General features: G+C 34.6%; 2 protein-coding genes across 3 annotated transcripts; both read left to right on the top strand.

Annotated features, from left to right (window-relative positions):
• Positions 1–4,559: 4,559 nt before the first annotated feature.
• Positions 4,560–6,756, top strand: LOC111905869 (uncharacterized). Its single transcript, XM_023901607.1, has 2 exons — positions 4,560–5,459; positions 5,944–6,756. The coding sequence occupies exons 1-2, from the start codon at positions 4,560–4,562 to the stop codon at positions 6,754–6,756; spliced, it is 1,713 nt and encodes a 570-aa protein (XP_023757375.1).
• Positions 6,757–7,082: 326 nt separating this feature from the next.
• Positions 7,083–11,362, top strand: LOC111905110 (kinesin-like protein NACK2). Of its 2 annotated transcripts, none has more exons than XM_023900796.3 (14): positions 7,083–7,323; positions 7,476–7,738; positions 7,822–7,911; positions 8,008–8,108; positions 8,208–8,321; positions 8,426–8,507; positions 8,574–8,641; positions 8,708–8,767; positions 8,865–8,989; positions 9,073–9,271; positions 9,355–9,492; positions 9,563–10,447; positions 10,532–10,857; positions 10,952–11,362. In XM_023900796.3, the coding sequence occupies exons 2-14, from the start codon at positions 7,495–7,497 to the stop codon at positions 11,280–11,282; spliced, it is 2,763 nt and encodes a 920-aa protein (XP_023756564.1). In that variant the 5' UTR covers positions 7,083–7,323; positions 7,476–7,494; the 3' UTR covers positions 11,283–11,362. The 2 variants fall into 2 exon arrangements, with proteins under 2 accessions (XP_023756564.1, XP_023756557.1); XM_023900789.3 differs by having other exon boundaries at positions 7,084–7,323; positions 7,493–7,738.
• The last annotated feature ends 3,877 nt before the right edge of the window (positions 11,363–15,239 follow it).

Raw genomic sequence — 15,239 nt, 5'->3', positions numbered from 1 at the left:
TACACCCCTAGTCTTAGGTAAGAATTGTATATGTATACTTACCATTAAAACTCGTAAGTTTTAATAAATCTTGAACCTAACATTAATTGTTGCCCGATTGAAAAAACAAAACATGAAGAAAAAAATTGTAACAGTTTATCTTAGAAAAGTGTATTAAATATTATAGACTCATAAAAGCAAGGAAAAATTTCTAACAATGTCCAATTAAAAATATTAAAGTGACATAAAAATAAAATATTATCACAAATAACCACAAACTCGTACAACTCAGTGACTCATCCGAGAGTAATTTCAAATTTGATATAAACAAGATTTTCATATAGTTCCGGTTAATCTATAAAACCTCAAATCCAAAACCCCATGTATTTACAAAATCAATGAAGAAACAAAAACCCTACATCAGAAATAATCTATAAAACCGCAAACACAAATCCCCCAAAACACCACGGATTTACAGAAACAACTAAGAGAAGGAGATTTTTTATTTGTAGCTATAGAAAGTGGCCACAATCATAAAACAAAACCGTATGTGGTGATAATAAGCAAGGACGACTTTTGTTTCAATGGTGATAACAGATGGTTAAATGGAGGGAAGTCTGAAGGTAAAGAGAGCATGTAGGCATCATATGGTGGAAGGGGAGTAGAATGAACACTATTCATTAAGATGTTGATGAATGTATGAGCTTTATAATATTGGAGTAAACTGTGGTTCGGTGTAAACATATTTCAAAATATTTTTTTACACATGATTTGATACATATATTGGAAATGCTTTTACATCCTTAATCTTTATCGATATTTATATAAAATACAACATACTTTTATCATAGGGATAATGACATGAGAAGATAAGAACTTTTGATTTTATATACACTGTAACAATAATCTTATAAATTTGTAAAGAAATACAATTTTAACAACTATTTGTGCGTGTATCCAGATAACACTTGATGTGGCATGTCATGTCGTTGATGACTGAGATTTTTGGTTGACATGACTTGTACACATTTTTTTTAGAAACGGCAAACGAATTAAGTGGAAATCTACTTGCAATATTTTAACGAGCATCCTAGGTTCGAGTTTTTTTTACAGGGCAAACTCAGCCCCATAAAGATTTTTAGGGAATGTGACACCACAAGAGGTAGTTTAAGGGCTTATTGATCACTTTTGTCTGCACTAGAGATAATGTGCATATGTTTTACCTCGTAAATCGTTTGTTTTTAGAAGACCGTAGACATAAAAAAATATATCCGTCTTCTTCTTGTAATACAGACCACTTTTAACATAAAAAAAAAAGAGCAGACTTTTTGTTTGATTGATTTGAGACGATGGATTGCGCAAAAACATGGTTACTTACGCTCCAAGTAACTAATCTTAAATTGAACATAAATGTACAATATTCAAGTTAATATTCTATCATAAATAAATAAAAGTTATAATATATTAATATTGTATCAGAAACAAATAAATAAAAAAGTTGCTATTTCCTGATTTATGAAATTACGATATTGCTACGTAACTTTTTAAAATTTGATTTGGTGATATAAAATGGCATTTGAACATGAATTTTATAAACTAGATAAATAAAAATGTTAGGCAACATAAAAACAAACATTAATTTTATTTTAGCAACATAAAAACAAACATTCATTTTATTTTAGGGCTTGATAATCCGCGATGACATACACATGCGCGTTGGAATTATTGCAAGTAGGTAAAATAATAAAATGGAAATATATCACAAATCAATTTACACATGCTTGACAATTTTGGCAGATAAACAAGTCTTGCTAATTTGTGGGGAATATTCACAGGGTTTTGTGGTTACTTTTTGATAATTGAAAAAAAAAAATTGAGAGATAGATGAACTCTAAATATGATTATTTTAGTGAATAATTCTAAGAAAGAAAATGAGCGCTTTTTTGGTTCACAAAATTTAGAGGAATTGAAATATATATTCTAGTGAAAATTACGTTTTGTTGACAAAATCAAATAAATTGGAATATTTTAAATTCTAGTGAATTATGTGGGTCGAAGGAATTGGTCATTCTTTGTAAAGGGTGAGATTTTAGATTTAATTCCTTATTTTTATTAAAAATACAAAATGTTATTTTAGTTTGAAAACATATTATCATCATATTTCTAATAGCTAACACACCCAACCAACCAATCCTACCCTCATTCACAACTATATTACCAACCTATACATATACATACAAACACCCACACCAACTCCACACATACCTCACCCCCCACTAACCCCACCAACATCCATCCACCCATACTCGTACGACCATCACCACCGCCATCCCACACCACACCACCTATCTACAATGCTCAGTCACCCACCATCACCGCACCCACCTACCCTACCCTATACCCACACCCACACTACCACTGCATGATACCCATATACACACCCTCACTCCACCCACCCGAACTCACCTCACCACACATCCATATCAATATTTACATTCACATCCACACTCACACTCACACTCATACCTATACACACACACCCATACATCCATATCCACAAGCTCACATCAACACTAACGCCAACCCCACCCCACCTTAACAACTATAACCCCCACCTGCCTCTTACCATCCTCCCTTACCCCTACACCTATATTGAAACACATACCCACGTTCACATCGATACCCAAACCCATATACACATACATATGCACACACATAAATATATATTTTCCTTTCTTTCTTTAACTTTTTAAATATACACTCATCACTTGACTAAGTACCTTAGACTTAGTCCAAAAACTAGATATCTATTAATTATTTTTATCAAGTGAATTTATATATTTTCATTTTGTAAAGCTATATTTTCGCTTTATATATTATGTGCAAATTTAATATTACATAAGTTTCACCGTTAAAAGTTTAATAAATGAAACTTCTTCTTAAATGAAAACTTTAAGTAAATGAGAGTTTTATAATTTTTATTAAAAATAATAATTAGTATCAATAAAAAGATTATTTTGATGAAATTACATAATTACTTTTCAATTTTTGTCAAATCTACAAATCAAACAAAAAAACATATTTCGTTACTTATAGAGCCAAACGCATAAAAGATTTTAATTCTTTTTTCAAATTTATTTAAAAAAAAAAAAAAAAAAAGACAGTCCGCTAACCACACACCTCCTGAATTTTAGTAAGTCGTTAAATATAGGGAAAATGACTTGCAATGGTAACGAAGTATTAGAATTCTACAAAAAATATCATTGAATTTTTTTTACACATATCACCAATCAACTATAACTTTTGTAGACATATGACCATTAAACTTCACATTTGTTCAAAAATATCATTACATTACTGGTAATAGTAGGTCACCGGCCATGTGGCATGTCATGTGGCTGCCAATGTGGGTTTTGCTATTTATTATGTACACATTATACCATTAAATTTTTTTATACACATTTTACTATTAATCTTATAGAATTTATTCAGAAAAATATCATTTCAAAAAATACATATTATTACATAAAAATGGGTTTTCCATAACCTGTTATGACTTCTTGATTTTGTAAGGTTTGGGGGAGAATGTTTGTTTTTGATAATGATACTAAGCACTCTTTTACAATTGTATTGTACATTTATGTTGATCATACATTGATTGAAACCCACAAGGTTTGAACTTGAGACTTCCTTCTGGAGTAGCCAAGAAATACTCAATTATTCATTATTTTAGCTAAAGTCCAATAAACATACCCTTATAAAGCATTTTCCTAGGAAACTTCATTTGAGGCACACTTATAAACTTAGGAAACATTTTGTACATGTTACCTTATTAGAATCCTCCTCCCCTTCTTAATTATGGATGATGATTAGAAAAGTGCATTGAAATTATGTCGTTGTTTATCGATAAGAAAATGACTTATAAGGGTATGTTTATTAAACTTTAGAAAATCAGTAGAATCCAAGTCAGTTGATGGAAAACCTATTTTTAAGTAATAATATGTATTTTTTAAAATGATATTTTTTGAATAAATTATATAAAATTAATGGTAAAATGTGTACAAAAAAGTTTAATGGTAAAATATGTACAAAAAAGTTTAAAGATATAATGTGTACGTAATAAATAGTAAAATCCAAGTTAACAGCCACGTGGCATGCCATATGGCTGGTGACCTACTATTACCGGTAACATAATGGTATTTTTTGAACAAAAATAAAATTCAACGGTCATACATGTACAAACGTTATAGTTGGTTGATGATATGTGTACATAAAAAAAATTCAATGATATTTTTTGTGCAAGTTTAATAGTTCGTTTAATTTACAAGTCAAAAGGAGGCACGAGAATTTTTTGCAAAAAAATTTCGTGAAGAATGTCATGAGAGACCGTTATTCCTTAATGAAAATTTTCTTAAACTTTCGGATGCAGACAGGTTCTTTCTCGAAAACCCTTTTGATGTTAAGGAGATAAAAGAGGCAATTTGGAGTTGCGGTAATGATAAAGCCCGAAAGCCCCCGAGCCTGATGGTTTTACCTTTAAATTTATTAAACAATATTGGGAGATAATGAAATGAGATATTATGCAATTTGTCAAGCATTTTGAAAAGTATGGTTTTTTCTCTAGGGGAAGCAATTATTCTTTCATTTCCTTGTTACCAAAGGTTAAAGATCCTCTCACGCTTCATGAATTTCGTCCCATAAGCTTAATTGGGTGTGTCTACAAAATTATTGCCAAAACTCTTGCCAAAAGAATTAAGAGAGTTATTGGATCGGTGATTGGGGAAGTTCAAACTGCTTTCATTGAAGGGCGAAGCATTCTTGACAGGCCGATGATTGCTAATGAGCTATGTGCTTGGGCTAAAAAATCTAAACGGAAAACATTCATTTGCAAAGTCGATTTCGACAAAGCTTTTGATTCTATTAATTGGAAGTATTTGGAATCGATCATGAAACAAATGGGATTTGGAGATAAATGGATATTTTGGATAAAAGGTTGTCTCTCGTCTTCTCGGGCATCTATTCTCCTCAATGGCTCCGCCACAAAAGAGTTTCCAATTACCAAAGAGGTTCGGCAAGGGGATCCTCTATCTCCTTTCTTGTTTATAATTGCTATGGAAGGATTAAATGTCGCCATGCGTTCGGCCTGCGACCATTCTTTATTTCATGGGGCTGAAATGCCTAACAGTGGCCCTATGATTTCTCATTTGTTTTACGCCGATAACGCCATGTTTATTGGAGATTGGACAAGCTCCAACTTCATAAACTTGGCAAGAATTTTGAGATGCTTTCATGCATCTTCGGGGCTCAAAGTTAATTTTCACAAATCCAAAGTTTATGGCATTGGAGTTTCGGAGAATGAAATTGCTAGTTGCGCTAGAATTCTCGGTTGTGAGGCAGCCTCTCTTCCTTTTAAATATCTTGGAGTCCCTGTTGGAGCAAATATGTCCCAAAAAGGAGCTGGCAACCCATCATTATTGATCGTGTTCAAAATAAACTTTCTCTATGGAAAGCTAAAACTTTATCCTTTGGCGGTCGCCTAACTTTGGTTAAAATTGTGTTGGGTAGTCTCCCTCTTTTTATTTTTCCATTTTTAAAGCCCCGATTTCCATTATTGATAACCTCGAGAAACTGAGAAGACGGTTCTTATGGGGAGGAAGTGAAGAAAAACAAAAAATCAATTGGGTCGCTTGGAAGGTGGTGCTTGGGCCAAAATCGTCCGGTGGGCTCGGGATCGGATCCTTGGCCTTGCTTAACTGGGCCCTCATGACAAAATGGATTTGGAGGTTTAAAACGGAAAATGACTCTCTTTGGAGGCGAGTGATTAGTAGTATTCATAGATGTGAAAGAAAACCTATTCACTCTTGGGCCAAAAAATCTCTCCCAGGCACTTGGAGTAGTATTGTCAATGTCTTCTCGACACTTGGCAATATTGATATTGATGTTTCAGATATTTTTGAATTTCAGGTAGGGGACGGAAAGAAAATTTTATTTTGGCTAGATGAATGGCTAAAGAACGGGACTTTGGCAGTGAAACTCCCTTCTTTATATGCGTTAGACGAGAGGAAAACTTGTCTTTTAGGTGACAGATGGGTGAATGGCGCTTTGTCGTGGGCTTGGAAGCGGAAACCCAACAATTCTCAGGAGCTGCTGGAATTGAAATCTATTTTGGATGTTACAAGGATGGTTGTTAGATCCAATGGGCCCGACACTTGGAGATTAAGGTTAACTGTTGATGGTTTTTTCCGTGTATGCGATCTTAGGGCCCTCATTGATAGTAAATTGACTATCCCGATAAATAATCCCACGGTTTGGCTTCACTTAGTTCCTATCAAGTGCATTAGTTTTGTTTGGAGGGCTTGTATGGGGTGTATTCCTACTGCAGTAGCTCTTTCCAGGAGAGGTATCAACATGTCTTCTATTTCCTGTCAAATGTGCTTTAGTGGTGTGGACACTGCGGATCATATTCTCCTGGATTGTCCGATTGTTTTTGATTCTCTACGCTGGATTTTCAATTGGTGTGACGTTTCTATTCAAAGATTCCTTTCGATTTCAGATTTTGTTAAATTTGCTGCCTCATTGGGGAACTGTCCAAAAAAGAGAAAAATATTTATTGCTATCTGCTATGGGTTTCTATGGTGTATGTGGAAAGCAAGGAACGACGTTTGGTTTAACAGAATCCAAGTAAACTCTTCAAAGTTGGCGGATAATGTGATTTCTATGGTTTTTAGTTGGCTGAAATATAAGGATAATTTTGGAAATTGTAGATGGGAATGTTGAGTTTGTTCCCCTTTTGACATTTTGTAAGTTTTGTTTTTGTTTTTTTCTTTTGTGCCCGATCTTTTTCTTTTTGGCCGTGGTTTTAATAAATTTCGTTGGTTCCAAAAAAAAATTTACAAGTCATTTTCCCTTAAATATAATACTTGAATCATTATAAAAAAAATGATAATAAATTGATCAATAATATAATTATGGTTGTTTTTTTGAATCAACAATAAATTGATTCTCATTTATCCCGCATCTGGTAATTAAGAGCGCTAAATCACGTTGGTACCAACAGTCAATCGCCACCGTGGCAGGCGCCTCCATTCAAATCGTAGTATTCAAGAGGGGGAATGGCATAGCCGTTGCAAATTGCAATTCCTATTTTTATTTTTTTATATTTTTTTTAATGATTCAACGCAAAACCGAAATCACAAACCCAAATTCAACTCACTCCAACTCCAATTCTCAACTTGGCAGCCAACAATTCCCAAATTACATCCAACGGAAAACAAATTCACAAATTGCTTCTTGATTTTGTTTCCTTCCCTCCCTTCCTCCAACAGCAATCTGGATTCAACAACTGTAAGTGCATACTTCCCTCCAATGGATTCTCTCTATTCTTTGCTTCTTCTTCTTCTTCTTCTTCTTCTTCTTCTTCTTCTTCTTCTTCTTCTTCTTTTCACGATTACATTTACTGGTGTTCTTCGATTCGATTCCCGTTAACACTTCCCTAGTTTACTGATACATGAAGGTATGGTTCATAAGATGAGCGTCAGTGCGCCTGTTACACCAGCAACCAAGATCCGAAGAACACCTTCTTCAACCCCAAGTGGCCCAAGAATCGCCGAGGAGAAGATACTGGTCACCGTGAGAATCAGGCCCTTAACTCCTCGAGAGCTTTCCGCCTATGATCTTATTGCTTGGGATTGCACCGATGAGAATACTGTTGTTTCCAGAAACCTCAATCACGAACGCCATAACGGAACTTACACTTTTGGTACTGTTAACTGTTTCATCATCTTCCTTCGTCAACGTACGTAATATGTTTCTTTCTTACGCGATTTGGTATATTACTTTCAGATAAAGTCTTCGATCCGTCTTGTCCAACTAGGAAGATCTATGAACAAGGTGCTAGAGATGTTGCCCTCTCTGCTATCAAAGGGATTAATGGTAATCTTCTCCTCTTCTTTCGAACCATTTCTAGGTTTATGACTTCAAATTCAATATCCATAACATCACATCTGTCTCTCCTCTATTACATTGCAGCTACAATTTTTGCATATGGTCAAACTAGCAGTGGCAAGACTTACACCATGAGGGGAATAGCAGAGAATGTTATCGATGACATTTATGCCCATATTAAGAATGTAAATCCTCATTTCTTTGATTCGATGAGTGCTCATAGTCATAACACTTAGCTGTATAACAATGTAAGGTTCAATGATTCTGTCTTTTACAATTTACAGGCCATGGAAAGTAAGTTTGTGTTGAAGCTTTCTGCTCTTGAAATCTATAATGAGACAGTGGTAGACCTGTTAAACCGTGATTCTGGTGCCCTTCGTCTCTTGGATGATCCTGATGTAAACACTAAACACATCACATCAAATGCTTTCATTACAGATAAAATATCCATCTTTTTCTTTTAACTTTTAAGTTTACAGTGTCTTGTTTTGTTTGAATCCAGAAAGGCACAATAGTTGAGAAGCTAACTGAGGAAGTCATCAAAGATGCTCAGCATCTAAGGTGCTTAATAGCAACTTGTGAAGGTAAATACTATAAATAAGAAACCATTTATAATAATAGCCCATTACAATTCTTGATTCTGTTTGCAGCTCAAAGACAAGTCGGCGAAACTTCTTTGAATGATAGAAGCTCAAGGTCACATCAGATAATCAGATTGGTAAGCTTAACATTTGGGCTTAATTTCCAGACATGTTATTTTTTTAATGGCTTTCCTTTTTTGTAGACTATTGAGAGTAGCCATCGTGAAGAATCAGGATGTGTAAAATCCCTTTTAGCAAGTTTGGTATGTTTCCCACTTTAATGTTTTGTTTTATGACTTTATCTTATGATCATTCCTTGTTTGTTGACTGTTGTTTCCTACCTCTTTAATTTTCTTTCAGAGTCTTGTGGATCTTGCTGGAAGTGAGCGTACTGTTCAAACAAATGCAGATGGTATTAGGCTAAAAGAAGGAAGCCACATCAACAGAAGCCTACTCACTCTAACAACTGTGATTAGGAAGCTAAGGTAAAAAAAAATGTTACTTGGTGAAATTAAAGTAACCACAATAACATACATTTTACATTTTAATGTTGTTTTCTTGAATGTAGTGTTGGGAAGAAAAGTGGTCACATACCATATAGAGATTCTAAACTAACAAGAATATTGCAATCATCACTTGGGGGGAATGCAAGAACTGCAATAATTTGTACTATGAGTCCTGCATTAAGCCATGTTGATCAATCAAGAAACACATTGGCTTTTGCAAATAGTGCAAAGGAGGTTACAAACAGTGCTCAAGTCAATATGGTATGATGAAATTGTAATCTTGTTTGACTTAATGTTTTTCTGCTTGGCAAATTAATGAAAAAACAATTCTTTTTAACTTTTAGGTTGTTGGAGAGAAGCAAATGGTGAAGCATTTGCAAGAAGAAGTGACTAGACTTAAAGCAGAATTGTTGACTCCAGAGGCTTCATCCTCAAAGTGTTTAAGAACTTTGCTGTTGGAAAAAGAGCAGAAAATCCAACAGGTATTTAGTATTAACACCAGATTAAATAAATAGAAAATGGTTTTATTTATAATCTTGAATCTTTTTACAGATGGAAATAGAATTGAATGAGATAAAGCGTGAAAGAGACCTTGCACAATCACAGCTAGAAATAGCAAGAAAACTACAAAAAGACACAAAGGAGCCAGTGATTCAGAATCAATTAGCCAAACGTCTCTCATTCAGTGATCATATATCAATATCAAACAGGCGAACATCTGTAAGAAAGTCAACTCAGTCAACTCAAAGAAAACCATTAAGACAATCAGCTACATGTATGGATCCATGCATGTTGGTGCATGAAATAAGAAAAGTGGAGATGAGACAAAGACAATTAGGTGAAGAAGCAAATCGTGCACTTGAATTACTTCATAAAGAAGTTTCCTCTCACAGACTTGGGAATCAAGATGCTGCTGAAACCATTGCAAAGCTGTTATCTGATATCAAAGACATGCATGGAATCAGCAATTCCATTCCGGAGGAGATTGAAGTTAAAGACAAAGCGAGTCTAAAAGAGGAAATAGGTCGTTTGAAATGTGAAGAAAACACGATTGCTTCTTTGGAAGAAAAGCTTGAAAACGTGCAGAAATCTTTAGACACATTGGTTATGTACAACAATGAGGAGGCTTCAAGGAGTCCTTTAAAGACCAAGATTTTGAAAACGAATGCAAAAATGTCAAGTTTTATAAAATCTCCATGTTCACCTTCTTCATCAGTTATTCATAACATTGAGAACATGGCTCCAGATAATCAAAAGATCGAAGGGGACAAAAAGATTACTCCTGCTGCTGCATCAAAGCAACCAAATGTGAAAAAGATTCAAATGATGTTTAAAACAGCAGCTGAAGATAATATTCAAAGCATTAAGTCTTATGTTACTGAACTGAAAGAACGTGTGGCAAAGTTGCAATACCAAAAACAGCTATTAGTCTGCCAGGTTAGTTAGAATTTAGAAAGAAAGTAAGTTTCTACTGAAATTCCGAAAATGCCCTTTGTGAAATTACTGTTTTGATTTGAGCAGGTGTTGGAGCTAGAGGAAGCAAACGATGGTGGTGGTGGGGCGACGGATGAGACGGATTTTGTGGAGGAAATGGAATATCCTGTCATGCCACGTCACCTTGTGTTTGAGGAACAGAGAAACCAAATAATAATGTTGTGGCATTTATGTCATGTCTCAATCATACATAGGACACAATTCTATATGTTGTTCAGAGGAGACACTGCTGATGAAATATATGTACAAGTGGAACTCAGAAGGCTGACGTGGCTTGAACAGCATTTGTCAGAACTCGGGAACGCAAGTCCGGCTCTTCTAGGAGATGAGCCAGCTGGCTCTGTCACTTCAAGGTCAGTATTAGTAGTTGTTTCATTTTGTAATTTTAGGGTTAAAAAAAGAAAAAACTATACTTACTAAGTGTGAGGTTTTGATTGATATTGATAGTATAAAGGCGTTGAAACAAGAGAGGGAGTATTTGGCGAAAAGGGTGAGCACGAAACTGAGTGGTGAAGAGAGGGAAATGTTGTATAAGAAATGGGAGATTCCAATGGAGGGAAAGCAGAGGAGAAGGTTGCAACTTGTGAATAGGTTGTGGACAGATCCTTTGAATATGAGACATGTGAAAGAAAGTGCTGAAATTGTTGCGAAGCTTGTGGGGTTTTGTGAAATGGGGGAGCATGCTTCCAAGGAGATGTTTGCTTTGAATTTTGTGAATCCTAGTGATAAAAAAGCCTGGATGGGTTGGAATTTGATATCCAATTTGTTGCATTTGTAAAAGAATTCGGTTCCTGTTGTAAATTCATGTGACAAAAATATCATCTTGAAATAATGAGAAATTCTAATGGCTTGATTGGATGTTGTGTTGTTTTCTATTTGGATTGCATAAAATGGTTAGTCATTCTATATGAGGATTGTTATTGTGTGTACTAGAAAAGTCGTTGTTCTCCTCTATATGTAATGGAAGTATCTTTGCATAGAGGTTCCTTCGTATGTAGGAGTGTTGACCAATAAGGAAGTCCAATATTTTTCACATATGAATATGCAAGTATTTTGTCATTCTAATGAAACATATTTCTTTCATATTAGGGAGGGAAAATGACTCAGGAGGGTAACTACCTCTTATCCGTGTTCACATATTGACGACTTTTTTTTTAACATAAAAAAGTAAGTAATTTGTTTTACATGTTTAAATTACACCAATATTATCGGCTATTACTTGTTTCAACTGATGTGGTTAAATCAAGGCTTGGGTGGCAAACACAAGATAATACGTGGCATCACCTCATTTATATAAAGGGTGTAATATGGTTTGTTTGTACGTTAAAGCCCTAGATCGACAATATCGACAATGGCTTCTTCTTCTGCTTCATCTGCCTCTTCCAAATGCGATGTCGAATTGCAAGTTGATCATTCATGTAACTGCGACATGCCATTGCGTGTGAAGATTTCAAGAACACCTGACAATCCCGGAAAAAAATTTCGAGTTTGTCAAAACTCTTTGGTAAATATGTTTGTTTTTAACCATCCCTAACTGAATCTTCTTCTTCATCTTCTCTTCAATTTAACCTTTTTTTTATCATTTCCTTAACAGTGCAAGAACTCCAAAATGTAATTTCTAGGAATGGCTGGAAGAGGATGAGTACGAAGTAGAGAAGGACAGTGATTTGGGACAAATCTACAACCTAACATTGAAGCTTGGAAATTTTGAAAACAAAATTTGTATATGTAGGAAGAAATTGGAAGAAGAGAAGAAGTGTGATTTGGTTTTCAGACAAAAATTGGACAAAGTCAAGTGGAAATAGTTTACTTATAAAGTTGCATTGTTTGTGTTATTTTTCTTGTATGTTAAAGATGTAGTTTTTAAAGTTTGATGTGTTCTTTGTATGTTGTTTGATGTATTATGACTAAATCATGTACTTCATGAAGTTTTGTATGCAATGAAAGTTGGATGTATTAAGACTAAAGCATGTGTTTAAGTTAAAGACAAGGAACACAAATGGCATTATAAACATCACAATTGACATCACCAAAATGTATACAAACATCCAAGTAAACATTACTTAAATAAAGATGTTAAACATCACAAAAGCCATTACAAAACACATGCTAAAGTACCTTACAATACAAAAGATTCCAAAATACATCAGAAAACATGCATCCAAAAGATTCCCAAACATACAAGACCCAAGATGTTAAAGTACCAAACATTCCAAAAGATGTGTCAAGTTTGTCCCATTGTGCCAAAAACTATTACAAGACCCAAGATTCCAAAACATGCATACCAAAAGTTGTGCAAAAATATAAACAAGACATTAAATTCAAATCTCTAGTGGGTGTTCATTACTGCTTCCTTCTTTCCTCCCTATGTTCTTCCCTAGCATAATCTTTGTAATTTTTTCTGAAGTTTTTCTTGTCCTCTTTCTAACTTGAATTTTTGCATTGTCTTGAATTTCCTGTTCCACATTATCTTGAACTTCTTCTTGAATGTTAACTTGAATTTCATGTTCCACTTCATCTTGGATCTCTTCTTCAATGTTATCTTGAACTAAAAGAGCTTCAATGTTAGCATCCACTTCGGGTTCACCTTCTATCTGCTGAAATACATGTTCCCTAGCATAATCTTTGTAATTCTTTCATGTTCCACTTCACCTTCTATTTGCTGAAATGCATATTTCCTAGCATTTCTACATTGTCCAACACTTGTTATCAGTTTAAACCTTTTTACCGACCTTAGCTTTCAATTTCCTAATGCTCATCTTTGGTTTCTGTAATATCTAATTCATGAAATGAGTTCAAATCCATTTGTAACTTACAATGGACCCACATTTGAATACTCTTGAATAATTATGTCTATCAATTAAGGACTTAGGGGGTGTTTGGCTTAGCTTTTGAGAAGTCAAAAGATCTTTTAGAAAAAGATAGAAGCCAAAAGATGTTTGGCAAAACAATTTTAAAACCTACTTTTGGATTTTTGATAGAAGGAAAATCAACTTTTTGGAAAAGTCAAAAAAACCTGACTTTTTGGAACTTTTCCAAAAAGATCTTTTGGCCCTTAAAAAGCTAAGCCAAACACCCCCTTAATCTGAAAAGTCCTCTCATTCTTCATCCAGGTTACCCACAACCTAAAGGGATAACTCTTATTCTTCTTATTCTTCTTATGTTTACAACATTTTGCCAACAGCTTTTGATGATCATTTTTTTCATACCATAAATCATACCCATTCTTGACGTCATAGTTGGTTAGACATAGTTTCAATTCAAGAGGGTTGGAAAACTTCATCCCTAAAACTGGGACCATTTTATCCCATTCTTGATTCTCATCAAAGATAGGGAACACAACCTCATCATCTTCATCACTGACTTCATCATCATCATCATTTACTTCTTGATTACTATTAAGAATGGGTTTACCACACAACTTGTTCAAAAATTCATCATCAACTGTTTTGTCAAAAGTATGCACCTCTTCATCAGGTTAATGCTCACATTCCATTATATTTGAAATATGTGAGTATGTATCATCATCTTCTACCAACTCAGACACCCCATCGCCTGTTAACATCTCCTTATCGGCCTAGTCAAGAATATGTTTGTTTTGGTGGTCAATGTAGACATTCATTCTTAGCCATGTAACCATCTTCAATAAACTCAAAATAATCAGCATCATTGTCAATTCTTTTAATACCCTCTGCCAATCTTTCATGAGTACTATAATAGTACAAATTATCACAACTTCGTCTTGTCAGCTTTGAAACCCACTATGACAACAGTCGCGACTATAAACAGACTCGCGACTATGGCAGGGCGGTACGCTCTGCTCTCTCGCGACCCCTACTCTAATCAAAAGACTAAGCGGCCATAAACTAGAGAGTCTTGACCAATTTGAAAGATCATTTAATGTAGTTGAAATAACTGAATTTTGGGTTGTTCGATCAAATAAGGGAAACTCAATGGAATTCATAACTATCTCAATTTTTTCCTTTTTTCTTTTTATTGTCTGAATATTCAGGAGCTAAGACCATTCCAATGCCCCCTTTCGCCATGCATAAACTAAACCAACAATTAAGATAAGCACGAAAATTAAAGCTTCTACAAATACATATACACCTAATACATCAAAACTCATTGCCCATGGATAAAGAAAAACCGTTTCAACATCACAACACAAATTCTCTATAGTTCATGCCACCAAAGCCACATCATGAACTGACATTCTCATAGGGTCTAAGTACACTAACGGGTTTGGTGCAAAAATTCCGTTGTAGTGAAAATCTACAGTGAGATACGTACCGTTAGGTGATTCCATTATAGTGTCTACAGTCGACGATTTTAAGTCCCAACTTCAGTTCCAAACAATAGGCTCCTATTGCTTCGATCGAGTGATTTCTGAGAAAAATTATTAATCGGGAACGATTTGGGAAGGATTTGGGAGTATTTGTTAAGAACCCTAATTAAATGAGGTCAATTCACCCTGATTAAATGAGGTCGAATCCGGACAAAGGGTGTAACAGACACGTCATATGCCACGTAATTTCTTTTAAATGAGTTAATTTGACTTACCGGTTAAAACAGGTATTAACCGGTAATATTAGTGTAATTTAAACAGATAAAACAAGTTAGTTGTTTTTTTATGTATAAAAAAAAGTTATCAATATATGAACAAGGATAAAAGGTGGTTGCCTTCCTAAGTCATTTTCTCTTTCAGGAATCTATTCATGGAATAGACAAGTTG

The sequence above is a fragment of the Lactuca sativa genome, chromosome 7 (genome assembly GCF_002870075.4).
Source record: "Lactuca sativa cultivar Salinas chromosome 7, Lsat_Salinas_v11, whole genome shotgun sequence".
Classification (NCBI taxonomy): Eukaryota; Viridiplantae; Streptophyta; class Magnoliopsida; order Asterales; family Asteraceae; genus Lactuca; species Lactuca sativa.
The sequence above is the reverse complement of the archived record's forward strand: the minus strand, read 5'-3'. Positions and strand labels throughout refer to the sequence as shown.

Coding starts and splice junctions, on each gene's coding strand:
- LOC111905110 (XM_023900796.3), top strand. CDS start 7,495: ATGGTTCATAAGATGAGCGTCAGTGCGCCTGTTACACCAGCAACCAAG. Junction 8,642..8,707: donor CACATCAGATAATCAGATTG/GTAAGCTTAACA, acceptor CCTTTTTTGTAG/ACTATTGAGAGTAGCCATCG. Junction 10,858..10,951: donor GCTGGCTCTGTCACTTCAAG/GTCAGTATTAGT, acceptor TGATATTGATAG/TATAAAGGCGTTGAAACAAG.
- LOC111905869 (XM_023901607.1), top strand. CDS start 4,560: ATGCAATTTGTCAAGCATTTTGAAAAGTATGGTTTTTTCTCTAGGGGA. Junction 5,460..5,943: donor GCAACCCATCATTATTGATC/GTGTTCAAAATA, acceptor TTTGAATTTCAG/GTAGGGGACGGAAAGAAAAT.